Source organism: Musca autumnalis, unplaced genomic scaffold, assembly GCF_047663935.1.
Source record: "Musca autumnalis isolate F117 unplaced genomic scaffold, ASM4766393v1 scaffold_3, whole genome shotgun sequence".
Lineage (NCBI taxonomy): Eukaryota > Metazoa > Arthropoda > Insecta > Diptera > Muscidae > Musca > Musca autumnalis.
Window position 1 is genome coordinate 5,857,977 of NW_027411866.1, and position 26,866 is coordinate 5,884,842.

At 40.4% G+C, this 26,866-nt stretch overlaps 1 protein-coding gene across 8 annotated transcripts in view; it reads left to right on the forward strand.

The window, feature by feature from the left end:
- The window catches only part of Pde9 (phosphodiesterase 9), a 404,593-nt gene that overhangs the window by 237,655 nt on the left and 140,072 nt on the right, over window positions 1-26,866 (forward strand). For all 8 annotated transcript variants that reach the window (XM_073977852.1, XM_073977851.1, XM_073977854.1 and 5 more), the window contains one exon: window positions 11,235-13,137. In XM_073977852.1, coding sequence (XP_073833953.1) covers window positions 11,412-13,137 — 1,726 coding nt within the window. In that variant the 5' untranslated portion in view covers window positions 11,235-11,411. The remainder of the gene's footprint in view (window positions 1-11,234; window positions 13,138-26,866) is intronic.

The following is a 26,866-nucleotide window of genomic DNA, read 5'->3' on the forward strand; positions in this document are numbered from 1 at the left end:
AGAAGAATATAGTACAAAACCTCTTTATGTGTCTCTTCATGGGTATTCTGTAGAATAGAAGTCCTCTGTATGGGTATTCTATATAGTAGAAAACTTCTATAGGTGTCTTTTATAGAATAAAATGATCTTAACTGGGATTCTTCCATAGAATATATGGAAGATAAGTTGTCTTTAGTGGTCTTCTTTTAGAATAGAATACCCTTGTAGGGGCCTTCCGTAGAATAGAATAACAAAAGGCCTTATTAGGAATCTTTGCAGAATAAAAGACCTCTTTAGACGTATTCGATAACTTGGAACACTTCTTTAGGTGTCTTCTATAGAATAGGTGTCCTCCGTAGGGGCTTTCCATATTATTCCACATTATTCCTCGCTCTGAAAAATGTTGTAAATTCTATCAAATAGGAATTCAGCCTTTCACAAATGGCAATCAGGAGTGGTAGAGGTTAAACATTTCCGGAGATATCACCCCACCTTGGCGAACTCAATGTTTCAATCCATTGGGTTTAGACTTCTTATTCCTTCCACGTACGACTGGCGACCACACATATAATTGATTATCCAACATTTCAAACTTGGCCGGAGAGTAGTCTGCTTAATGGCTTTAAACAGCGTGGAGTGCTTCGTGGTATCAAAGACTTTTGATGAGTCGAGCGGCCACCAGCAATTTCCTATCGCACGGCTTGTTCTGGTTGAGTCTGTGACTAATATAGCACTGTTGTCGTGCTGGGCTGCTTACGGAACCCATGTTAATGTGCAGCAACTGGATAGCTATTTCTGGTCACGCTGGGGAGGTGTAAAGCCTCAAGAGTTTTTCTTATTGACGACAAAAGCGCAATCGGTCGGTACGATTCACCTTTGCTGGCATCCTTGCCTGACTTCAGTGGTGGGGCCAACCTGCCCATTTACCAGACTTTGAGCACCAAGTGGATGGCTAGCGACATGTTGTGAACTTTAGCGAGACACTCAACCCCCTGCTCAACCAGCTGTTTAAGCTTTACGCTGGAGATACCGTCAGGGACTAACGCTTTGGATAATTTGGCGTTCCTACGGAACCCATGGTGATAAACGGCAACTGATATTTGTGATGATGGGGAAGAGTAAAGCCTCAAGAGTCTTTTGTACGGGCAATAAAAGCAAACGAACGGAACGATTCACATTTGTTGGCATCCCTACCTAGCTTCAGTAGCCGGACTACTCTGCCCATTTTCCAGACTTCAGACACGACTAGGGTGGATAGCAACATGTTGAGAACATTGACGATATACTCAACTCTCGGCTTATCCAGCTGTTTCAGCATTACGCTGGAGATACCGTCAGGGCGTAAAGCTTTGAATGATTAAGCGTTCCTGATGTCATTTACAACATCCTCCTCTATAGGAAAATATCTAATGCGACATGGTACTCCTTTCTTCGCCCTGTCACTCCCGTGCTGCTCGATAAATTGTCGATTAAAATTACTGGCGGATCTCTTCGTCGCTAAACGAGACTGAGGACCTATCTTCCGTCTTTCCAGGATTCGAGCTACAATGTTACGGCTCCAATGTTACAACTCTTCGGATAATTAAGCCAACCGTGTCAGCTCCCTCACGTTCATTTGCTAATCCCGTCGCCTCTGCTGGAAAATTTGGTCTCACTTCGGGCATTCGACCAGCAGGTATATGGCGAGCGGCTTCAGTTGTGATGATGTTCCAGAACATTCGAACATAACCGAATTTCAGACGATTTGTGCAATTAGCGTTCCCATGATTGATGAAAGTGCGGCGTTCAGAGTTGATGACATCGGGCCGCATGCTGATGGAGTCAATTATAGGGATGATCTAAGAGAAACGAGAGGTTCCTAGGTGACCCGTTGGTTATGTCTGGCGAACAATGACACTCTCCGCTAATTCTGCTAGGGGCGTCCTCATTGATCGAGCAAATCGTTGAGCTATTAATCTGCTCAGCCAGCATTATAACCCTCTGGTCTTTACCGAGTACTGAATGGCACAGTTCATGATGAGCATTAAAGTCCCCCCAAACTATCCTAGAGTACAGTAATTTATCGGCGGGATGTATACGTTGAGCAACTCTACGTCGGCAGTTTCACACTGACTGTATCATTCCATGTACGTGTCATTAGAGACAGGCTCAAGCTAGATAGATCTCTATTGAACAGACTTGTGCAATAGAAAAGCTAATCACCCTCCCCCTATACTTCTCAGTGCATTGTAACCATCACAACGCTGTAAGCTGCAGTTAAAATTGAGCTTGGTTTCCTGCGCCGCCGCGCCCGTGATGTCATCCGATTCATTTAATCCACTATTTCCTTGATCTTATCTCGGAGTCCATTGCAATTAAATGCATGCAAAATGACGCATTTCCAGGGATTGAAACAGCAACGGCTGGTGTTAAGTGCTGTGTGTTCGGCTGCCTTTTGGGGACCAAAGTCAGAATGCTCCAGAAACAGTATATTCGTCACTACAACAACAAAATCGCATGTTAAAGAATGCTGACGGATTTTATTGTAGAGACGGGCACGTGTCACGATCGTGACACTAAACAACAATTAAGTACATAACGAACTAAGCACTTTTGTGACGAATTAGTGGTAAACACAGTTGTTGTTGTTTAGTGTCACGATAGTGACATGCTCCGATACCTATTCTATTGCAACCAAAAAAGATGCTTGAAAAAAATTATTAAAAATATACTGTTACGGAATTAGGTTTAACTTAATGCCGTGTAGACGCTGTTTTATTCCCCGATACGACACACAAGACTTTATATCTCTACTAAGCACACAGCTTTACTCTATTCAGGTTACTCTTTACTTTACTGACGGTTTGAATTCGATGCATATACTGTTCTAGCTTCCCTTATCTAGGAGGTTCTCCAATGTTCAGGCGAAATGCTAACCCATTCGCAAATACACATAAATACATACAAACAGTCGGATGAATGTAAAAAAAAAAATGGGGCAGAGGTATTAAATAAGAGAAATTAGAAGGGGTTGCAATGATTGACGTGACAATGTAAAAACATTATTAGACAAAAACAAGTATGAAAGAGAGATAGAGAGAGAGAGAGTACAACAAAACAGTAACAAAATAAACATGGAAACTAGTGAGCGAAATTCTATACAGTAGTTGTTGTTGCAAAGTTGATTTAAGTAAAGTAAATGCTTAATAATAAAAATTTACGCAATAATTTAAATTTTTAAATTAATGAAAATTCATTAATTTTCGTAACGATACGTTCATTGGAATGAGAATCTCTGAAAAGTCAAGATATTTGGGATTAAGTTTCTTAACATGTTTTATGGTTTAATCGAGGATTCTAGGTGGCTACGGAAACATATTTCTAATAATTTCTTCAAATTGTGCGCATTAGGTAGGAGATGTTCGTTGGTACAACATTCTTATTTGAGGTTAAAAGTTACCCCATTTTATCATTTGAAATCTTCCATATACTCGGCTGAGATCCCAAATAAATTTATGGAATAATAATTTCATTTAATTTTCAACCATTTTCATAAGGCCTTGGTATCGTAACAAATTTTCGTAATTGTTTTTAATTTCAATATAAGTTTTTTATCCTTCATTAAAAAAAATTTTAAATCCTTCCATGTTTGATCGGCACAAAAAACAGTTTATTGGTGATGTATATGAAAAATAAACCACCTTAAAATTAATATTCTTTTGTGTCAATTTGTAAGCGTTTGTTTTTAAGGCCATATGACACAAACCAGTAGCAACATTTAATAGATTCTGTCCATTTCATTCATATCAAACTATGACCTGAACAAAAAAGAAAATAAATAAATCCATCCATCAAGAATTGGCCAGACAATTTAAAAAAATTGACACAAAAACCGTTCATCAATAAATAACCGTAACCACCAAAGTTCTCTCCCATTTGGGGGTTTCAAATGATAAATAATGCTATGCACAATGGTCAAGCCACAAACACTGGCACACAGGCATGGAAACAATATCGAAATAAATATGTAAGTGAGAAAAATATAAAATACTAAACGTGGCACAATTAAACACATAAACAGAGTAATCTTTCATATGGCGTGGGGATTAATGTTAGGAATTATAATAAATAAGGAATATAAGGAATTGTAGGTCTCGGGGTTCTTGAAAAATATTTTAAATAAGTCAATAAGTTAAGAAAAATCCAAATCTTTTGTTTTTTTTGCCCTTGAAATGTAATTAAAAAAATCCTTGATTCAGGTCCTTTCTTCCATGACAATGAAACATATGAAAATAAAATCAATATGCAAACAATATTTTCGAATTTTTTCTTTTGAGTCCTTTTGCATTTTACGATAGTTAAACCAATTTTAAAATACCCTCATAAATGTATATTTCATTCATTCATTTTGTTTTTTTTTGGTCAAGTCAATTGTCAACACCTACTGTCATTTGGGTTGTTCGTTGCCCAATGTTTTTGGGTGATCAATAAAAATTTGCAAAATACAATTTTCGCAATAAACAGACAGACAGGCAGGCAGTCAAGATGGATGCACACGGACACCGAGACAAAAAGAAATCCCGAGCTAGTAAATATTCGAAGTGAAAGACTGACTACTAAATATCCGGAGTGAAACACCGAAAAGTATGGTCAGGCTACTACAGTTAGTCGGTTATTCCACTTTAGGTATCGGTAAAAGCATCACAACATTGCTTGATGTCCGATGACAAAACTGATGATGAGTGACTGGCTGAGTGACTGGCTGACAGGCTGATTGTAAAACAACAACACCATTACAATCAAGCCTCACCATTATCCATTGCAGGATGGATAGATAGAATTGCGTTTTAATGCTGCGTTGAAATGCCACAGGACAAGTATTTTTTCATTGAAAAGCAGAAAAACAAAATTGAAAAACCTGCTGGTAACCAAGCAATAACAATATATGTTGGAGGGAGGATATTTTTTTGCCAAACACACACACACACACAAAGTCAAAAGTGGGCATGTACATGTATGCGGTTGTCACCGCAATTTTTGTGAATATGAAAATAAATGCTTTTAGTTCGATGATGATAATGGACCTGTATAAAAAAGCAACAACAGCAATTTAAAAAGAAAAATGAATATTGGGCTTAATATTGAATGTGCACAAATCCATATATGTATATTTTTTAATCTTTATTGGACAATATTCATAAAATCCACAAAGTTTGAAAGGTTATGTTGTACTGTTGGTGCTCTTTTACACCTTGAGGCCTATCATTTAAATTCAAGAGTTAAATTGCAAATAAATATTTATGGAAAACATTGCGGATAATAAAAAGTTAAATGTTGAGCACAAAATATTCCCATTTCAGCAGAAATTCTCGACCGAAAATTTAAATTTTACAGCTCCTTTCTGAAAGAAAAGGTGGTTTTATAGAAAAAAAAATGGTGCTTCTATAAACCCTCTCTGCAAGAAAGAGTACTTCTATAGATACTTTCTGTGAGAAAGGCCGCTTCTATAGATCCTGTCTGCTATAGAAGGTGCTTCTATAGATCCTTTCTGCTATAGAAGGTGTTTCTATATACCCATTTCTGCAAGAATGTATGCTTCTATAACCCTTACTACGAGAATGTGTGCTTGTATAACTTTTCTACAAGAAGGGGTGCTACTATAACCCTTCCTGCAAGAGTGGGTGCATCTATAACCCTTTCTGCAAGAATGGGTGCTTCTATAGACCCTTTCTACAAGAAAGGGTGCATCTGTAGAAAATCCCCGCAAAAAGGGTGCTTCTATAGCCACTTTCCGCAAGAAAGGGTGGTTCTTCAAACACTTTCTGCAAGAAAGGGTGCTTCAATAGCCCCTTTTTCTGCAAGAAAGGGTGCTTCTATAGATCCTTACTTTAAGAAAGGGTGTTTCTATTGGCCCTTTCTGTAAGAGAGGATTGCTTTTATAGATCCTTTCTGCAAGAAAGGGTGCTTCTACAGACGCTTTCTGAAGGAAAGGGCGCTTCTACAGACTCTTTCTGAAGTAAAGTGTGCCTCTATAGACCCTTTCTGCAAGAAAGGGTGCTTCTATAGAACCTTTCTGCAAGAAAGGGTGCTTCTATAGAACCTTTCTGCAAGAAAGCGTCCTTCTACAGCCCCCTTTTCTGCAAGAAAGTGCGCTTCTATAGAACCCTTCTTGCAAGAAAGGGTGCTTCTATAGACCCTTTCTGAAGCAAATGGTGCTTCTATAGACCCTTTCTGAAGCAAAGGGTGCTTCTATAGACCCTTTCTGAAGCAAAGGGTGGTTCTATAGACCCTTTCTGAAGCAAATGGTGCTTCTATAGACCCTTTCTGAAGCAAAGGGTGCTTCTATAGACCCTTTCTGAAGCAAAGGGTGCTTCTATAGACCCTTTCTGAAGCAAAGGGTGCTTCTATAGACCCTTTCTGAAGCAAAGGGTGCTTCTATAGATCCTTTCTACAAGAAAGGGTGCTTTTACAGACTCTTTTTGCAAGAAAGGGGGCTTCTGTAGACCCTTTTTGCAAGAAAGGGTGCTTCTATAGACGCTTTTTCAAGAAAGGGTGCTTCTACAGACCCTTTTTGCAAGAAAGGGTGCTTCTATAGACCCTTTCTGCAAAAAAGGGTGCTTCTATAGAACCTTTCTGCAAGAAAGGGTGCTTCTATAGAACCTTTCTGCAAGAAAATGCGCTTCTATAGTCGCTTTCTGCAAGACCCTTTCTGAAGCAAAGGGTGCTTCTATAGACCCTTTCTGCAAGAAAGGGTGCTTCTATAGACCCTTTCTGAAGCAAAGGGTGCTTCTATAGACCCTTTCTGGAAAAAAGGGTGCTTCTATAGACCCTTTCTACAAGAAAGGGTGCTTCTATAGACCCTTTCTGCAAGAAAGGGTGCTTCTATGGACCCTTTCTGCAAGAAAGGGTGCTTCTATAGCCCCTTTCTGCAAGAAAGTGTGCTTTCATAGCCCCTTTCTGCAAGAAAGTGTGCTTTCATAGCCCCTTTCTGCAAGAAAGCGTGCTTCTATAGACCCTTTCTGCAAGAAAGCGTGCTTCTGTAGACCCTTTCTGCAATAAAGGGTGCTTCTATAGACCCTTTCTTCAAGAAAGGGTGCTTCTATATACCCTTTCTGCGAGAAAGGGTGCTTCTATAGAACCTTTCTGAAGCAAAGGGAGCTTCTATGGACCCTTTCTGCAAGAAAGGGTGCTTCTATAGACCCTTTCCTCTAGAAGGGGTGCTTCTATAGACCCTTTCTGCGAGAAAGGGTGCTTCTATAGAACCTTTCTGAAGCAAAGGGTGCTTCTATAGAACCTTTCTGAAGCAAAGGGTGCTTCTATGGACCCTATCTGCAAGAAAGGGTGCTTCTGTATACCCTTTCTGCAAGAAAGGGTGCTTCTATAGACCCTTTCTGCGAGAAAGGGTGTTTCTATAGAACCTTTCTGCGAGAAAGGGTGTTTCTATAGAACCTTTCTGCAAGAAAAGGTGCTTCTATAGACCCTTTCTTCTAGAAAGGGTGCTTCTATAGACCCTTTCTGCAAGAAAGGGTGCTTCTATAGACCCTTTCTTCTAGAAAGGGTGCTTCTTAGACCCTTTCTTCTAGAAAGGGTGCTTCTATAGAACCTTTCTGCAAGAAAGGGTGCTTCTATTGACCCTTTCTTCAAGAAAGGGTGCTTCTATAGACCCTTTCTGCGAGAAAGGGTGCTTCTATAGAACCTTTCTGAAGCAAAGGGTGTTTCTATAGAACCTTTCTGAAGTAAAGGGTGTTTCTATGGACCCTTTCTGCAAGAAGAGGGTATACCCTTTCTGCAAGAAAGGGTGCTTCTATATACCCTTTCTGCAAGAAGAGGGTATACCCTTTCTGCAAGAAAGGGTGCTTCTATATACCCTTTCTGCGAGAAAGGGTGCTTCTATAGAACCTTTCTGAAGCAAAGGGTGCTTCTATGGACCCTTTCTGCAAGAAAGGGTGCTTCTATAGAACCTTTCTGCAAGAAAGGGTGCTTCTATAGAACCTTTCTGCAAGAAAGGGTGCTTCTATAGAACCTTTCTGCAAGAAAGGGTGCTTCTATAGAACCTTTCTGCAAGAAAGGGTGCTTCTATAGAACCTTTCTGCAAGAAAGGGTGCTTCTATAGAACCTTTCTGCAAGAAAGGGTGCTTCTATAGAACCTTTCTGCAAGAAAGGTTGCTTCTATAGACCCTTTCTGAAGCAAAGGGTGCTTCTATAGACCCTTTCTGAAGTAAAGGTTGCTTCTGTAGACCCTTTCTGAAGCAAAGGGTGCTTCTACAGACCCTTTCTGAAGCAAAGGGTGCTTCTATAGACCCTTTCTGCAAGAAATGGTGCTTCTATAGACCCTTTCTGCAAGAAAGGGTGCTTCTATAGACCTCTTCTGCAAGAAAGGGTGCTTCTATAGACCTCTTCTGCAAGAAAGGGTGCTCCTATAGACCTTTTCTTCAAGAAAGGGTGCTTCTATAGACCCTTTCTTCAAGAAAGGGTGCTTCTATAGACCCTTTCTGCAAGAAAGGGTGCTTCTATAGACCCTTTCTTCAAGAAAGGGTGCTTCTATAGACCCTTTCTGCAAGAAAGTGTGCTTCTATAGACCCTTTCTGAAGCAAATGGTGTTTCTTTAGACCCTTTCTGAAGCAAATGGTGTTTCTTTTGACCCTTTCTGAAGCAAAGGGTGTTTCCTTAGACCCTTTCTGAAGCAAAGGGTGCTTCTATAGACCCTTTCTGAAGCAAAGGGTGTTTTTTTAGACCCTTTCTGAAGTAAAGGGTGTTTCTTTAGACCCTTTCTGAAGCAACGGGTGTTTCTTTAGACCCTTCCTGAAGCAAAGGGTGCTTCTATAGACCCTTTCTGAAGCAAAGGGTGCTTCTATAGACCCTTTCTGAAGCAAGGGGTGCTTCCATAGACCCTTTCTGAAGCAAAGGGTGCTTCTATAGACCCTTCCTGAAGCAAAGGGTGCTTCTATAGAACCTTTTTGAAGCAAAGGGTGCTTCTATAGAACCTTTTTGAAGCAAAGGGTGCTTCTATAAACCCTTTTTGAAGCAAAGGGTGCTTCTATAGACCCTTTCTGAAGCAAAGGGTGCTATAGAAGCTTCTATAAACCTTTTCTGAAGCAAAGGGTGCTTCTATATACCCTTTCTGAAGCAAAGGGTGCTTCTATATACCCTTTCTGAAGCAAAGAGTGCTTCTATAGACCCTTCCTGAAGCAAAGGGTGCTTCTATAGACCCTTTCTGAAGCAAAGGGTGCTTCTATAGACCCTTTCTGCAAGAAAGGGTGTTTCTATAGACCCTTTCTGCAAGAAAGGTTGCTTCTATAGACCCTTTCTGCTAGAAAGGATGCTTCTATAGACCCCTTCTGCAAGAAAGCGTGCTTCTATAGACCCTTTCTGTAAGAAAGGGTGCTTCTATAGACCCTTTCTGAAACAAATGTTGTCCAAACAAACATAGGGTGGTTCTGAAGATCTTTTCTGAAAAAAAGGTTGCTTCTCTAGACTCTTTCTGAAACAAAGGATGCTTCCGAAGATCGTTTCTGAGACAAAAGGTTGTTTCTATAGACCCTTTCTGCAAGAAAGGGTGCTTCTATAGACCCCTTCTGCAAGAAAGGGTGCTTCTATAGACCTTTTCTGCAAGAAAGGGTGCTTCTATAGACCCTTTCTGCAAGAAAGGGTGCTTCTATAGACCCTTTCTGCAAGAAAGGGTGCTTCTATAGACCCTTTCTGCAAGAAAGGGTGCTTCTATAGACCCTTTCTGCAAGAAAGGGTGCTTCTATAGACCCTTTCTGCAAGAAAGGGTGCTTCTATAGACCCTTTCTGCAAGAAAGGGTGCTTCTATAGACCCTTTCTGCAAGAAAGGGTGCTTCTATAGACCCTTTCTGCAAGAAAGCGTGCTTCTATAGACCCTTTCTGCAAGAAAGGGTGCTTCTATAGACCCTTTCTGAAACAAATGTTGTCCAAACAAACAAAAGATCTTTTCTGAAAAAAGGTTGCTTCTCTAGACTATTTCTGAAACAAAGGGTGCTTCCGAAGGTCGTTTCTGAAACAAAAGGTTCTTCTTTGAATGGCCTCCTGTCTATAAGAGACTCCTATAAATGGGATTTTATTTATAAAAGTCTCTATTAAACGGTCTCCTATCTATAAAAGGCTATTCCTTCAATTGAGCGTCATCTGCAGACCCTTTAGAGGGAGTCCATCTATAGAAGACCCGTCTATATAAAATCCCCTTAAAACGACGTCTATCTACAGAACATTCCCTTAAAAGGGTCCTTAGGAGGTCTCAACCTACAGAAGGCCACCTTCAATGATGTTTTATTTATAGAAGATTCCTTTCAAGAGGCTTCCGTCTATAGAAATCTGTTTAAAGGTAAATTTAGAGGTATTGTATCTAGCGAAAAATTATTCATTATTGAAAAAGGAATGTTTTGCAATATTGTGTGACCTTTCGCCGGGACGGTGCATTTTAACTTTTCGTCTTGTTTGCCTAAAAATAAAAACAATTGTTTTTTTTTGATTATTTTTCCAGCCAAATTGCCATAATTATGGTATGCAATTGTTCTCGATTACCGGACAGTAGGCCTTATTCTTCCTTACCTACCTACTATGAATGAAAGGTGTACTATATATGCAGTACACCTTTCATTCATAACATTTGCGCTGGTTGGCCTTTTTGGCAGTTCTCTTCTCTTCGTCATTGGCCAATAATAATATTTGTATTTTTTCTTTGGTTAACCGGGGAATATGGCGGATACATAAAATTATAATCCAGCAAATTGGTGGAAAATAAACAACAACAAAAACATTGCGTTCGAATTTTATGGCTCTAGCACTCTATGAAAATGCAGCTGGACCATATCTACTGCTGCAATGTTTTGTGGCTAATAAATCAATTAGCACTGGCTAAAATCAGCCACACAAACATACACACATACAGGCAGCATCATTATCATCATCATAATCGTGGACGATATTGTGCTTTTGGCCAATATGCAAATTTCTATTCAATCATCACTTGATGCGGTTGCAACTAATTACGCACTCATTTGAATAGGCAGCAGATATTGTTCTCATTGCAAAAAAAAAAATTAAAAAAAATTGCATAATTAATTGAGCGAAACAAGCCTGGAAAATATGAGGATTTTTTTCGCCCACTGATATCATGAATATTTATAAATACGAACAAAAGATGTCACGTGACTTGTCCGAATTGAGGCATCATTGTGTCATCAATGGCATCCATTTGGAAAAAAGGCAATAACAAAATTAATTTATGAACGTGTTTTCCTCTTCTTTACTTTCAGATTGCATCGATATTGATACCTATCACTCGCTTTCGCCCTCCTTCTAGCCACCCAGTCGAGTAGCATGATCTACTAATGCCTACAACCAAAGCCATTGCAGTTGTTGCAAGCACCAAACACCCACAACACAAGCAAGTGGTCGCTACTGGCTAACGTTGGAGGACTACACACACATAAATGTACAAGGACAGCAGCTGCCGTAGCAGCCCTCAGCCACCGCCAACAACGAACGTCGCTGATCCAGTCTCGGATAGAGCGACAACGACTGCTAGCGCTAATCTAACTCAGGGCCACCCACCTAATACAAACTCAACAAACAGTACAACTAGCAACACCACCACCACAACAGCAACAACAACCACTAATACTACTACAGGTACAACTACGACCACAGCTAATATCCCACCTCCTGCCCATGGTACAGCCGCCGTAGAAGACGACGAAGAGGACGGCTTTAGTTGTCCCTCTGAATCGAGTAGTGATTCTGAATACGAGATACGATCCCGGCCTTCCACCACAAGTACCACCTCAACCTCATCATCGTCCACAACAGCAGCCGCCACTGGCCTGACAACGGGTGTTGGAGGTCCTTGCGCGAGACGTCAACGCTCCGCAACCACCACTGCCCGTCGTCATCATCATCGCCACACCAACTCTGATGTTCGTATTTTACGTAAAATCGGTTACATCGCCTCGAGGGTACGTTTCTTGGCCCGCATCTATGCCGATTTTAAGCTTGTAAATCCCTATACACCCGCCAAGCAAAGACGTCTTCTGCAGGACATAATTTTGAAACATTCTATTATTGATCCAGAACGTGAACTGAGCAAAGCAGAGTCGGCGGCGGCAGCGACAAAGCCACGACCATCTGATACACCTTCTGTGCGTAGCTTGAACTCCACCAGCAGCCACAGTGGTCAGCCACAAACGGAAAGTTCTTTTGAAGACGATTCGGTAACGGGTACAGTACGGCGTAAATCTTCCACATCGATTACTGCCTCACCTTCGCTACTGCTGCTCGAGGATCTTCTTGTGCAGTTGTATGAAGATCGTCGCAACAAGGTCACTCTAATACGTAGACGGCGCAGCAGACGTAGTAGTGCGGGCCAGGCGGGCACAGCACAGGCCAAGAAACCGCTAAATCATTTAATCATAATGAGCAGTAAGACCACAAGTAGCAGTGTTGAACGTTTACTACAACTAGACAACGAGGATGAGGGGGGTGGTGTTAGTGGTGTTAGTGGCACAACCACCGATGCAGGCAGCGTAGAAAGACTCACCAAAGGCAATCACATTTACAATGCAAACATCACAACTTCTAGTCAGCAACAGCAACAACGTAACAGCTCCATATTCCTGCAACCCTTGGCGGCGGGAGTTGATGAAAATCTCCGCCGTCGTAGAGCCAGTGACTGTACACCCCATCCAGGCCAACCTTTGAGTAATCAACTTCAAATAACTTTGAAAAACAATAATTGCGCCAAATTTCCCTTACATCGTGGCAGCTGTGGTGGAGCTGGAGATCATTTGTTGGCTGCCAATTCCATTGCCAATCGCCAAACTTTAATTCTCAGTAAATCCTGTGGTAATGTGGATGCCAGCTTGGCGAATAGTAATCCCGCTCTTTATGGCAGTGGAGATTTGAGAAGCAACACCACAGGCGTCTCTTCGGTGGGTGGTAATGGCTCAATAACCACTGCGGGTACAGGAACCTCTATGGGTGGCGGTGGTGGTGGTAATGGTGGTGGCGGTGGCGGTAGTCAAGTGAATGGCAACAACGAGTATAGCATTGTCCAACTGAATAATACAATTATTCAATGCCACTTTAATGATGAAGACTTTAAGGCTTTGGTCAAAGATCTGAAGCGCAAAGTCGAGTACACCGAACGCATGAACTGGTTATGTAAGTACATAAAATTTTTTTTATACAAATATTTTTTTCTATTATTATATTAAAAAAAAACAGTAGTGTAATATAATTGGGAATGTTTTTTATTTTAAAAATATTTAGAATATTTTTTTGAGTTAAAAAAGTAGTGTAAATAGTTTTAAAAATCTATTTCAACATTTCTATGTCAATTTTAAAAATCTCGATGTGAAGTTTGTTGGCATTTTAAATGTTTTCTTAATATGAAAATTTATATTTTCTTATGTAGAAAAAATAGATTTTGTAATTTTTTGTAATAAAAATTTTTATTGGTCAATATTGTCTTTAAAGTAATTGATATAACTTTTGGTAGACTTCCACTTTTCAAAATGTGAAATATTTGTTCATAATTAAAATTTTAATGAAACTTAAATTTTTTTTTTGTATTTATGTAGGAAAATATATAGTAGGGCTGACAAGGCAGTTAAATCGGTTTTATAGAAGCGTCCCTTTTTTTCAGAAAGGGTCTATAGAAGTACCCACTTTTTTCAGAAAGGGTATTTTATAGAAGACCCCTAAAGAATAAAAGTCTTCTTTAGGGGTCTTCTATAAAATACAAAACCTCTTCAAGGTTCTCATATAGAATATATGTATGTCTTCTTCGGGATTCTTATGTAGAATAGAAGATCTCTAGGGGTCTTTTTTATAAAAGAAGACATAATTAAGGGCCTTCTATACAATACAAAATCTCTTAAGGGATCTCTTACAGAATTGAAGAATAGAGGAACTCTATACAGGGTCTTCGGTAGAACAAAATACCATTTAAGGGGTCCTTTATTGAATAGAATTCTTCTTCTGTAGACTACAAAACCTCTTTAAGAGTCTCTTCTAGGATATAAGTCTTTTTCAAAGGTCTTCTGTAGAATATAGGGGTCTTCTATAGAATAAAAGTTCTCGTTAGGTGTCTTCTATAGAATAGAAGTTCTCTTTAGGGTTATTTGTAGAATAAAAAACATCCTTATACGTATTCGATATCTTGCAATATGTGTCCTCCTTAGAGTCTTTCTGTATTATTCCGCAGTAATCCGCGCGCAGGAAAAGTTGGTAAGATAGGAGACCTCCCTGCTTCAACTAAATTCCACGTACGACTGGCGAACACACATATATAGGGTGTTTTTTTAAGCCCGATAGAACTTGAAATTGTAAAAAATAACACAAAAAATTAAATTGTAATCAAAAATTTTTTTTTTTTATGACGAAGTGCATTCTGGACGTCCAATTTTTGTCCACTTTTTCGAGCACTACTGGCCGTATGTCACGAATAACACGAACAATGCTGGCCTCCAAGGCATCAACTGTTGCTGGTTTATCAGCATAAACCAGTGACTTCACGTAGCCCCACAGGAAATAATCGAGAGGTGTCAAATCGCACAACCTTGGAGGCCAATTGACAGGTCCACTTCTCGAAATCAACTTATCGCCAAATTTTGATTTCAATAAGTCGATGGTTCCTTTCGCCGTATGGCACGTAGCGCCATCCTGTTGAAACCACATCTCCGGATCAATGTCATCCATATTTTCAAACAAAAAATCATTGATCATGGTGCGGTAACGATCTCCATTGACCGTAACGCGAGCTCCGGCCTCATTTTTGAAGAAATAAGGTCCGATGATGCCACCAGCGTGAAAACCGCACCATACGGTGCATTTTTCTGGATGTAATGGAGTCGTCTCTTGTGGATTGGTCTCAATCCATATGCGGCAATTTTGCTTATTAACAAACCCGTTAAGCCAAAAATGCGCCTCATCGCTGAACACAATTTTGCGATAAAACAACGGGTCATTTGCCATTTGTCATTTGCGAATCGATCACTGATTTTCAAAGTAAATTTGGATAATTTCGTAGCGTTGTTCAAGCGTGAGCCTATTCATGATGATTTGTCAGAGTATTTAATTTTTGTGTTACTTTTTACAGTTTAAAGTTCTATCTAGCTTAAAAAAACACCCTTTACTTGATTATCCAATGTTTCAAACTTGGCCGGAGGGTGGTCCGCTCAATGTCCTCAAACAGCGTGGAGTGCTTGGCAGTATCAAAGGCTTTTGATAAGTCGAGCGCCACCATCTCTGTTTTATCACATGGCTTGCTCTGGATGAGTTCTCACTCACTGTGTGGAAATGGCGTACAGGACTGTTGTAATGATGTGCTCCTTACGGAACCCATGATGGTGATCGGCAACTGTGTAGTTATTTCTGACGCTGGGGAGGAGTAAAGTCTCAAAAGTCTTCAGTGGCGGGCCCAACCTTCTCATTTTCCACACTTACGTTATGGTTGGCTAACGACAGTTTGAGAACTTTGGTAAGATACTCAACTCCCGGCTCATCCAGCTGTTTCAGCATTACCCTAGAGATATCATCAGGGCCTAACTCTTTTTATAATTTAGTGTTCCATACGCGACCCATGCTGAAAATCGACAACTGCTATTTATCATGGATAAGAGTAAAGCTTCAGGAAATTTTGGTACAGGTGACAAAAGCGAAATCGGCCTGTACGATTCACCTTTGTTGGCATCGCTGTCCAGCTTCAGTAGCCGGACCACTCTGCCCATTTTCCAGACTCCAGACACGAATAGCGGTACCACCCTTTCAATTTTCCAGACTTCAGGAACGATATGATTGGCTAACGACAGGTTGAGAACTTTGACGAGAAACTCAACTATCGGCTCATCCAGCTGTTTCAGCATTGCGCTGGTAATACCGTCAGAACTTGCGCTTTGGATAATTTAGCGTTCTTACGCAACCCATGCTGATGATTGGCAACCGCTATTTCTTATGGGTAAGAGTAAAGCTTCAGGAGTCTTTGATACGAGCTATAAAAGCGAAATCGGCCGGTACGATTCACCTTTGTTGGCATCGCTGCCCAGCTTCAGTAGCGTGACCATCTTGCCCCTTTTTCCAGATTTTAGACTCGAGTAGCGGCACCAACTTTGACGAGAAACTTAATTACCGGCTCATCCAGCTGGTGCGCTGGTTATACCGTCAGAACTTAGGCTTTGGATAATTTTCCAGACTGCAACCCATGCTGATGATTGGCAACCGCTATTTCTGATGGGTAAGAGTAAATCTTTAGGAGTCTTTGGTACGGGCTATAAAAGCGAAATCGGCCGGAACGATTCACCAGCTTGAGTAGCGGGACCATCGTCTGAGAACTTAGACGAGATGCTCAACTCTAGGCTCACCCTCTGTTTTATCATAATCGTGGGGTACCGTCAGTTCCTAACGATTTTGATGTTTTTGCGTTCCTGATGGCATTCGCAACAGCATCCATCGTAAATTGTGGTGGTTCCTCCTCGGCAGAAAGAAATCTAATGCGACATAGCACTCTTTTCTTCTCCCTGCCACCCCGGGGTGCTCCACAAACAAACGATTGAAATAACTTGCGCACATCTTCGGATCAGTCGCCACGCAACGTCGCCAAACGTGACTGTGGTCATATCTTCCTTCTTACGAGGGTTCGAGAGTGACTTAAACGGTGCCCAAAATTCACTTGCAATTCTTCAGAGGCATCTGATGCAGTCACTTATTCCGCTTATGATCACTGGGTTTGCTAGTCCCATTACCTCTGATGGGAAATTTGGTGTCACTTCGGGTATTCAAACAGCAGGTATATGGCGAGCGGCTGTAGCAGTGATGATGGGGAACGTTATCCTGCTACCCGAACATCAGTTGGGCAGATCTCTGAAGCGGTGATTAGTGAACTCTTCGAAACTAGGCCAATTAGCTTTTCCGTGATTGATGAAAGTGTCGCTTTCATAGGTGATGCAATCGGGCGGTCCTCTGAATTGTGATAATCTCTGCTAATTTTGATAGGGGGGCGTCCTCATTAAACGTGCAAAAGTTAGAGCAACAATTTCCATACGCCTCTCTCTATTCATTGCCGTGGACCGAATGCCACAACTCCTGATAAGCATTAAAGCCGAACAAGACTTTCCAAAAGGGGAATAATGTTGGGCCTATAATCTGGAGTACAGATATTTATCGGTTATATGTGTACGTTAAGCAACTGTACTTCAGCATTCACACCTGACTGCTACCCTCATACTTTCCATGTACGGTTCATTAGAGCCAGGCTCAAGCGAAATAGGTCTGGTGCAATAGGAAAGATAATCCACAACCTCCACTTCTGGTGCGATCCTTCGTCAGTACGTTGTAACTATCACAGCGCTGTAAGCTGCAGTTGTTGTTGACCTTGGTTTCCTGCACCGTCGCCGCCGTTATATTCTTTCGATTCATAAAATTCAATGCAGAAAGATGTGGGAAAGACTCGTATTCTGATGACGACGACGATGATTCACTGGAGGCAGTGTTCACGCAGCATCTAGCAACATAGTCCCCGTCGTAGTACCTCACATGGACGAGTCTGGAGCAAACCCTTAGGTGCACCCACTTCCGGCATCTATTGCATCTAATCAAAGCATGAGGATTGTGGAAGCGGATGTGGCAAACTGACCACATTCATATTAGTACATACAGGCTTTTCCTCCGTCCCCGCACCGACCAAAATAATCCAGACTTACAAACATTTGTACACTGAGGTGGCGTCCGCTAGCCGGAATTCTGACGTAGTGTAGTTCCGGTTCAACCCCAGTGGTTTAGAATGTTTTTTTCCTGGTCAAACCTCTGTAACTTTTGAACGGATACAGATATTTCGACTATTATTCATCAAAATTACGTATTTTCCAAAATTGGGAAAAAATGGTAGCCAAGCCCACACCTTCCAATATTTTGTCTTATTTGTGTGGTTTTCTTAGTTTCAATTTGTTTACTATCGAATCCCATATAGAAATTAACAATCGGATTTTTTTGGCCAGGAAAATCGTTTCCTGAACCATTGGGCCCGTGAGAATGATCTAACATCGTGAAACTATTCAATGGAATTTTTTAGGGCAATTCTAGCTATCCCAAAATACTGCTTCCCTTCAAGCGGGCATTTGCTCCAATTATTATTACTGATTTGCCACCCTTTCCTAGTGGGAAAATATTTCACATATTTACTTCCTTTTGTATTTTTCGGTTAACTCTACTACATCCCACCACGAACTTTTTTCTTGTTCCTAGTGGGATGTAGCCTTAATTGCTACCTTTTCTCGTTTATGATTCACTTATCATTACTTGTTATGGCTACCATATTTTCCTGCTCTTTTTTTTAACCGCCTATTTAAAACACTAAAAAGCCAGCATATTTTTTATATTTCTTTTTTATTTTTTTTCCATACTTTTTTTAGTTGGTTATTAGCTTCGTTTTTTTAGTTACTTCTCTCGCTTTCACCCACAACACATCCTCACATTTTCATTTCTAATTCATGCATCCTTGTGTTGCTTATTGTGCTTCTGCCTTAGGCTATTGTTGGTTTCATCAGCGGATATGATGGCTGAGTGACTGACTGGCTGCCTGACAACGGATGAATAAATGAAGGTCTCTTTTGTTCGCCGTGTCTTGTGTTACAAGTTATGTTAGTAATTGTTTCCTTGATGCCATCACAACTTCTCTTTACCTCTTCACTTCAGGCTTTTTGTTTTCTAATAATATGACTGTTTTTTACAGCTTTAGAGTTGTCTTCAGTCATTCTCCTTTTTTATTATTACACATTTCGGAAGAAGACACTTGTTGGAAATAACGGCAAGCTACAACATTTCAGTTTATGCTTCGTCATTTCAGCGGGATAGGGGAGTCGTATAGTTTAGTGTTTACCATTTCATGATTGCAAGATAAACTAAGCGAGGACTTAATGTAACTGCTTTGCCTTGTTTTTTTAGTGTTTTTGTTTATGAATGGCGGCATATGGCCGTGGTGCTGATGCTGTTGGAAATTATCCATTTCTTTTCAAAACAGAAAAAATATGTTTATTCTTGTGTTCTTTTCGCCTCCCTCCCTCTCTTTGGATTCCCTTATTTTATTGCTGTTCATTTTATAACCCTGGATTATTGGAGTTTTGTAATTAAATTGCAGTCTTTATGACCATCACCGCATAATTTTTGTAATGGAATTTTTTTGCTTCTGAAGTTTTGCTGCAAAACCAAGTAAAATATTTATCTTAGCATTCTAAAAGCTTCAACTTGTTTGGCGTTTGAGAATTTAAGTTGGTTGCTTGCTGGATGCTTGTTTGAAGATAGTTTCATAACTTATTTCCATCATCATTGAGTTATCGTTAAAATACTTTAGCCAAAGTTATTAAAACAATTCCAGTGTGTTTTATTAATCACATTGCTGTGTGATGCCTTAGCTGGTGCTGCAGCCACTGCTGCTGGTTTCAGATGGGGTTATAAAAGGGATATGGAAATAAATTGAATGCGTTTACTTTATGACTGACTGGCAATCAGTAAAGTTTTTTATGCTCATTTAGAAATTGCCAGGGATTTTGGTAAACGGCATTAACTTTTACTTTTATTGGATTATAAAATCGTGCACACACACATACAGCTAAACTAACACATACAACATAAATCCCAATTAACCAATCATCACATTGTTGTTGGTCTTTTATGTAAACAATATTTGTTGCTTGAACGCCATATGCTTAACAAATGGGTGGCCGTTTAAAATTTTTGATTTTTCCTCAATTTCATTTCGAGGTTTTTTTATTTTGTTTTTATTTCTACATTATTTGGGAAGTTTTTTTATGACACAAACATTCAAATTGATTAAGAAAATTATTGTCCTTAATATCCGGCATTTTATTTCTGCTTTTATGTCAAATATTAAATGCACATTTTTTAAGTGGGAATAAAAACTTCAAACAAATTGATATTGGTGAAGTGAAGGCAAGATATTTCTAATGGAGGCTGTGCCTAACACGGTATATGAGCCCCGTTCAAGTGTGCAACGTTTTCTAATTAATGTTACTCATACGCCACCATGCCTGAAGAAAATCATAATTTCTTGGTTTTGGAGATATTCTACAAATAAAAACTTCAAACAAATTGATCTCGACAATGTACATGATAGGTTTTTCTCGCAAAGCCAGTAGCTAACAGAAATTTGACATCCACTTCATGTGTGCAACCATTTTCAATTAATATGACTAATACGCCACCATGTACGAAGCAAAATAATATATTTTTAATTTCCTTAAAATCAATTGCAAACGAATTGTGAATCGCTAAAGTGAATATTTGCTACTTCCCATAAATACAGTGGTAGAGTTGGGTAATCAGTTTCTAGTTCCTTGTACTAGTTCCAAAACGTATGAGTAGCATCATGAAATATTACGTGTGATAGTAAGTATACGCAGTGGTTAGGATAAGAAGTTTGTCCCGTTCATGTGACATGTAATTAATGTTTCTCATACGCCTTCGCGCCTTAATGTTTCTCATACGAATTGAACTCGGCGAAGTAAATTTTTGTCCTCTGAGAATAGCATAATGATGTCTCCTTATGTCATAAGTAGACCATATGCATGCTCTCATTGCGGTACTTGCTCGGACTGTTTTCCGACAGGTTTGAATATTTTTCCATCACGCTGTATTTACTTATATTCACGGACCACACTGGCGCCACATAAGTTACCACAGACCGACCTATATGTGGTCAACAAGGTTTCTTTATCTTCATCCCAAGTGCTGCCGTATGGGGACTTAAGGACCTTGTTTCTAAAACTCAGCTTGTCGCAGATAGCTGTGGCATGCGCGGACGACATAAACAAGCTGTCGAATGATACCACTATAATCTTACTTACTTACTTACTTAGCTGGCCCATTACAGAACGTTTGTTCCAAAGGCCGAACTATGAAAAGATCTCCATTCCTCTCTATTTGTTGCTTCGCACTCTGGAATGCCGCGCCTTTTCATCTCATCATCCACTTGTTTGCGCCATCTATTCCTTGGCCTTCCTCTGTAGGCCTGCCAATTCTGCGTACAACGCCAAGCGGTCCGTATTTATACGCCTTTTTAGCGGGTTCATCATCGCTCATTCTTATGATATGGCCTAGCTAATGCAATCGCTGCATCTCGATACGTTTAACAATATTGATGTCGTTGTATAGCAGATACAGCTCGTGGTTCATGCGACGTCGATATTCGCCGTCAACGCAGATTGGTCCGTAGATCTTTCGAAGAATTTTTCTCTCAAACACACCAAGCACTGCCATGTCTGCTTGCGCAAGTACCCAGGCTTCGGAGCCATACATCAGCACGGGTAGTATCAGTGTTTTGTAGAGCGTTATTTTTGTTTGACGAGATGTGGCTTTGTTTTTTAACTGCTTACTTAAACCAAAGTAGCATCTGTTGGCCAATACAATTCTTCTTTTTATTTCACAACTGATGCCGTTTGTTGTGTTTACGGAGGTGCCGAGGTAGACGATGTCTTTTGCTACCTCAATATTATAGGAACCAACTTTCACAGTCGGTCCGAGCTCAATGGACGCATTGTGCGTCGGCACCATCAACTTGGTCTTCTCACCGTTTACCGCCAGACCCACTTTAGCAGATTCTCCTTCGACCTTTATAAAGGTATCAGTTACTTCTTTTACTGATCGGCCCATGATGTCTATATCATCAGCATAAGCAAGTAACATTTGACTATTGGTGTAGATTGTGCCACTTCTTTTGACGTTTGCCTCTTGTAAACCTTTTCCAGCAGGATGTTGAAGAGATCACACGAAAGGCAGTCTCCTTGTCTGAAACATCTTTTAGTACCAAACTCTTCGGAGAGGTTCCTTCCTATTTTAACTGAGGACCTCGTGTCAGTTAAAGTCATTTTACAAAGCCGGATGATCTTTGCGGGGCTACCAAATTCAGACATGGCGTGGAATACCTTTGAACGCAGCGGGCTGTCGAAGGCTGCTTTATAATCGACAAAGAGGTGGTAGGTGTCGATCTGCATCTCTTGGGTCTTCTCCAGGATTTGCCGCAGGGTAAATATCTGGTCAATGGTGGACTTGCCATGTCTAAAGCCGCATTGGTATGGTTCAATTATCTCGTTGACCATAGGCTTTAGTCGTTCGCACAATATCCCTGACACGATCTTGTAGGCAATAGGGAGTAGACTTATGCCCCTATAGTTAGAGCATACAGTCTTATCTCCCTTCTTGTGGACGGCGCACAGGATCGTCGGGTACGCGTTCTTCCTGCCAGATGGTGTTAACTAGCTGATGCATACACCTTATCAGCCTGTCGCCTCCGGTTTTAAACAGCTCGGCTGGTAAGCCATTGGCTCCTGCTGCTTTATTATTCTTCAGCCGGTTGATTGCTGTTTTTACCTCATTTTGTCCCGGCGGTATACATTCAATACCATCTTCTGGGATTGGGACTGTGGTATCTTCGTCGTCTTCGCTGCTATTGGATACCAACAGATTTGATAAATGTTCTTTCCATATCCTGAGTACACTATCTGTATCAGTTACCAAATTACCTTGCTGGTCTCTACAGGAGGATGTGCCTGTACCAAAGCCATCAGTTTGATGCTTGAGTCTTTGGTAGAATTTTCGGACTTCATTCTGGCTCCTGTACATCTCGATTTTTTCACACTCTCGCTTTTCCATCTCTCTCTTTTTCTTGCGGAAAAGACGTTTCTCCTCTCTCCTTTCTCCCTGTATCTCTCTCGTGCGCTACGCGTTGCTACGGATTGTAAAGTAGCCCTATATGCCGCATTTTTCTGTATGTAAGTATGGATTTTGCGGCTGTTTGCATGGAGTGGGCAATGCTTTGCCATTGCGCTGATATGTTATCGGGGTGAGGAGTGCTTTGATTAAGCAATTGGGCTAGTTGAGTGGAATATGCTGTGGCTATCTGTTGTGATTGCAGCTTACCGATGTCTAACTTTCGTGTTGTGTCTGTTCGTACTTTGTTTGCTACGTTTAATCTGGTAGGTACCTTTGCCGCAACAAGGTAGTGGTCCGAGTCGATGTTTGCACCTCGGAACGATCGTACATCCAACACACTTGATGCATGTCTTCCATCTATCACAAAGTGATCAATTCGATTTCTTGTTCTTTGCTCTGGCCACAGCCAGGTGCCCTTATGAATATCGAGATGATTAAATCTGGTACTGCTAACTACCATGTTTTTTGCAGCTGCAAAGTCGATCAGCCTCATACCATTGTCAGATGTTTCACTGTGGAGACTGAATTTCCCGACTGTTGGGCCAAAGATATTCTCCTTTCCAATTTTGGCATTAAAATCGTCTAGAATGATTTTAATGTCATGGGGCAGGGCAACGGTCATATGTTTCTTCTAAGCGCTCGTAAAATATATCTTTGGTCTGTTCGTCCTTTTCTTCAGTGGGAGCATGAGCGCAAATAAAGCTGATGTTGAAGAATTTAGCTTTTATTCGAATTGCAGCAAGTCGTTCATTCACTGGGGTGATGCTTGATACCAGATGTTTTAGCCTCCGACTAACTACGAATCCGCAACGAAACTCATGCTTTACGTCATGGCAGCTATAATACAGTGCGTCACCTTTAGGTGTTGTTGTGACGCCTTTCCCAATCCATCGAATTTCCTGTATGGCAGTAATATCGGCCTTGTACTTTTCAAGTACGTCTGCCAATGCGAAGACTGCACCTTCTCTATAAAGAGTGCGAACATTCCAGGTGCAGATTCGCAGGTCATGGTCCTTAAAACGTATGCGGAGTTCGTCAACTTTAGAGGGGTTTGCTTTTCTTTTCTTTCGTGTTTCACTATAATCTTAGGTTAACGAAATTTTACTACCATCGACTAGGACATTCAACTCTTTACTCATCTCTCCATGTCCATGTGGTGAACAGAGTGGCCGTAGACTTGGTGGCGGATATTTTCATACTCTTTTAGAACAGAGACCTATTTAGGGGTATTTTATAGAAAAGAAGTCTTCATTTGAGGTCTTCTGTTGAATAGAAGAACTCTGTAGGGATGTTGTATATAATAGAAGTCTTCTATATAATAAAGAAGTCTTCTATATAATATAGGATTTATATAGAACTCGTCTATATAATATAGGACTTATAAAGAAGTCTTCTATATAATACAAGACTTAAGGGGCTACTATAGAGTAGAATACCTAAAGAGATCTTCTATAGAAGAGCAAACTTCTTTAGAGGTTTACAGAACAGAAGTCTTCTTTAGGGGATATTCTATAGAAGACCCCTAAAGAAGACTTCTTTAAGTCACCCTTATAGAACAGAAGTTGTCTTTATGTGTCTTCTGTAGAATATTGGACCTCTATGGAGGCAAACTTCTTTAGAGGTTTACAGAATAGAAGTCTTCTTTAGGGGATATTCTATAGAAGACCCCTAAATAAGACTTCTTTAAGTCACCCTTATAGAACAGAAGTCGTCTTTATGTGTCTTCTAATAATATAGGACTTATAAAGAAGTCTTCTATATAATGCAAGACTTAAGGGGCTTCTATAGAGTAGAATACCCAAAGAGATCTTCTATAGAAGAGAAAACTTCTTTAGAGGTTTACAGAATGGGAGTCTTCTTAAGGGATATTTTATAGAAGACGCCTAAAGAAGACTTCTTTAAGTCTCCCTTATAGAACAAAACTCGTCTTTATGTGTCTTCTGTAGAATATTGGACCTCTATGGAGGCCTTCTGTAGAACAAAATACCTCTTCATGGCTCTTCTATAGAATATAAGACTTCTTAAGGAGTCCTTTATAGAATAGAAGTCTTCTTTAGGGGTTTTCTATAGAATAAAAACCCTCTTAAAAGGGTCTCTTATTGTAGAAAAGAAGAACTCTATAGGGCTCTTCTGTAGAACCTATTTTGGGGTGTTTTATAGAAGACCTGGTTAGGGTTATTTTATAGAGTTAAAGTCTTATTTAGTGGTTTTCTATAAAATACAAAACCTCTATAAGGGTCTTCTGTAGAATAGAAGATCTATATTTGGGACTTCTAGAGAATAAAAGACCTCTACAGAAGTCTTCTGTGGAATACAAAACCTCTATGGGAGCCTTCTCTAGAACAATAGACCTCTTTAAAGGTCTTCTATATAATAGAAGACTTCTTTAGGTTTCTTTTTATAGAATAGAAGTCATCTTTAGGGGTTTTCCATAAAAAACAAAACCTCTTTAAGTCTCTCTAATAAAATAGAAGACCTCTATAGGGGTGTTCTATAGAGCAAATTCCACTTTAGGGGTCTTTTATAAAATGGAGATCTTCGTATAGGGTCTTCTGTAGAATACACAACTCCTTTAAGCGTCTCTTTTAGGCCAGAAGGCCCCTATAGAGGTCTTCTGAAGAGTAGAAGATCTTTAAAGGGGTCATCTTTATAACAAAATACCAATTTAGGGGTCATTTGTTGACTACAAAACCTATTTAAAAGTCTCTTTTAGAATGGAAGTTTTTTTCAAGGTCCTTCTGTAGAATGGAAGAACACTATAGGTCTTTAGGTGTCTTCTATAGAACAAAAGACCTCTATAGGGGTCTTTATTGAAAAAATACCTCTTTAGACGTATTCATTACCTTGGAGCACTTCTTGAGGTATTTCTATAGAACAGGTGTCCTCCTTAGGGGCTTTCTATATTATTCCAAATATTTCCTCAGAAAAGGTTGGTGAAATCATTGAAATAGGAGATCAGCCTTTCACAAATACATGCAACAGGGAAAACAACCAACGTCAAGATCGTACAATCATCCGCATACGTTACGTTATCAATGCTATCTGGAGGGGATGAAATACCGGAGAGGAGATATCACCCCACCTTGGGGCACTCACTGTTTTACTCTACGGCGCTTGGACTTCTGGGTAATGAATTCCACGTAGAACTGGCGTCCAAACAAATAATTGATTACCCAACGTTTCAAACTTGGCCGGAGGGTAGTCTGCTCAATGTCCTTAAACAGCGTGGAGTGCTTGAGATTATCAAAGGCTTTTGATAAATCGAGCGCCATGGCGTGGCTTTGTTCTGGTTGAGTCCTCGACTAATAATGGGTCTATTTACGGAACCCATGCTAATGATCGGAATAGCTAATTTTGATACTGGGGAGGAGATTCCAGCTACGGACTCCTTGCTACGGGCGACAAAAGGGAAATCGGCTGGTACGATTCCCATTTGCAGGCGTCCTGGCTTTATTAGCAGGACCATCCTAACCATTTTCCAGACTTCGTGGAAGATGTGCGTGACTAGCGGAAGGTTGGGAACTTTCGTAAGACACTCAACTTCCGGCTCATCCAGCTGTTTCAGCATTACCATGAGAATACCATCAGGACCTGAAGGTTTTGGATGGTTAAGCATTTCTAATGAGATTTGAAACATCATCCATTGTAAATTTCCGTGGTTCGTACTCGGCAGGAAGGGATCTACGCAGTACTCATTTCTTTGCCCTGGCACTCCTGGGGTGCTAGACAAATTGTCGATTAAAATAACTTGCGCTTCATTTCGGATCAGCCAGCGTAAATTCCCGAAATATGAGTGAGGTCTTATTTTCATTTTTTCCAGAGTTCGGGAGTGACTTAAGCGTTGCCCACAATTCACTAATTCCGGTTTCAATGTTGCAACTTATCCCATGATTTAGCCACTTGTTCCGCTTATGCTGACCGACCAACATTTTGCTCAACTAAGTTCATGAAGCTCATATGCTAGTACTGCGGCCTCTGCTAGGAAATTTAATATATCTGCCGGAAGGTTGGAAACTTTCGTAAGACACTCAACTCCCGGCACATCCAGCTGTTTCAGCATTACCATGAAAATACAATCAGGACCTGAAGGTTTTGGATGGGTAAGCATTTCTAATGACATTTGAAACATCATCCATTGTAAATTGTGGAGGTTTGTCCTCGTCAGGAA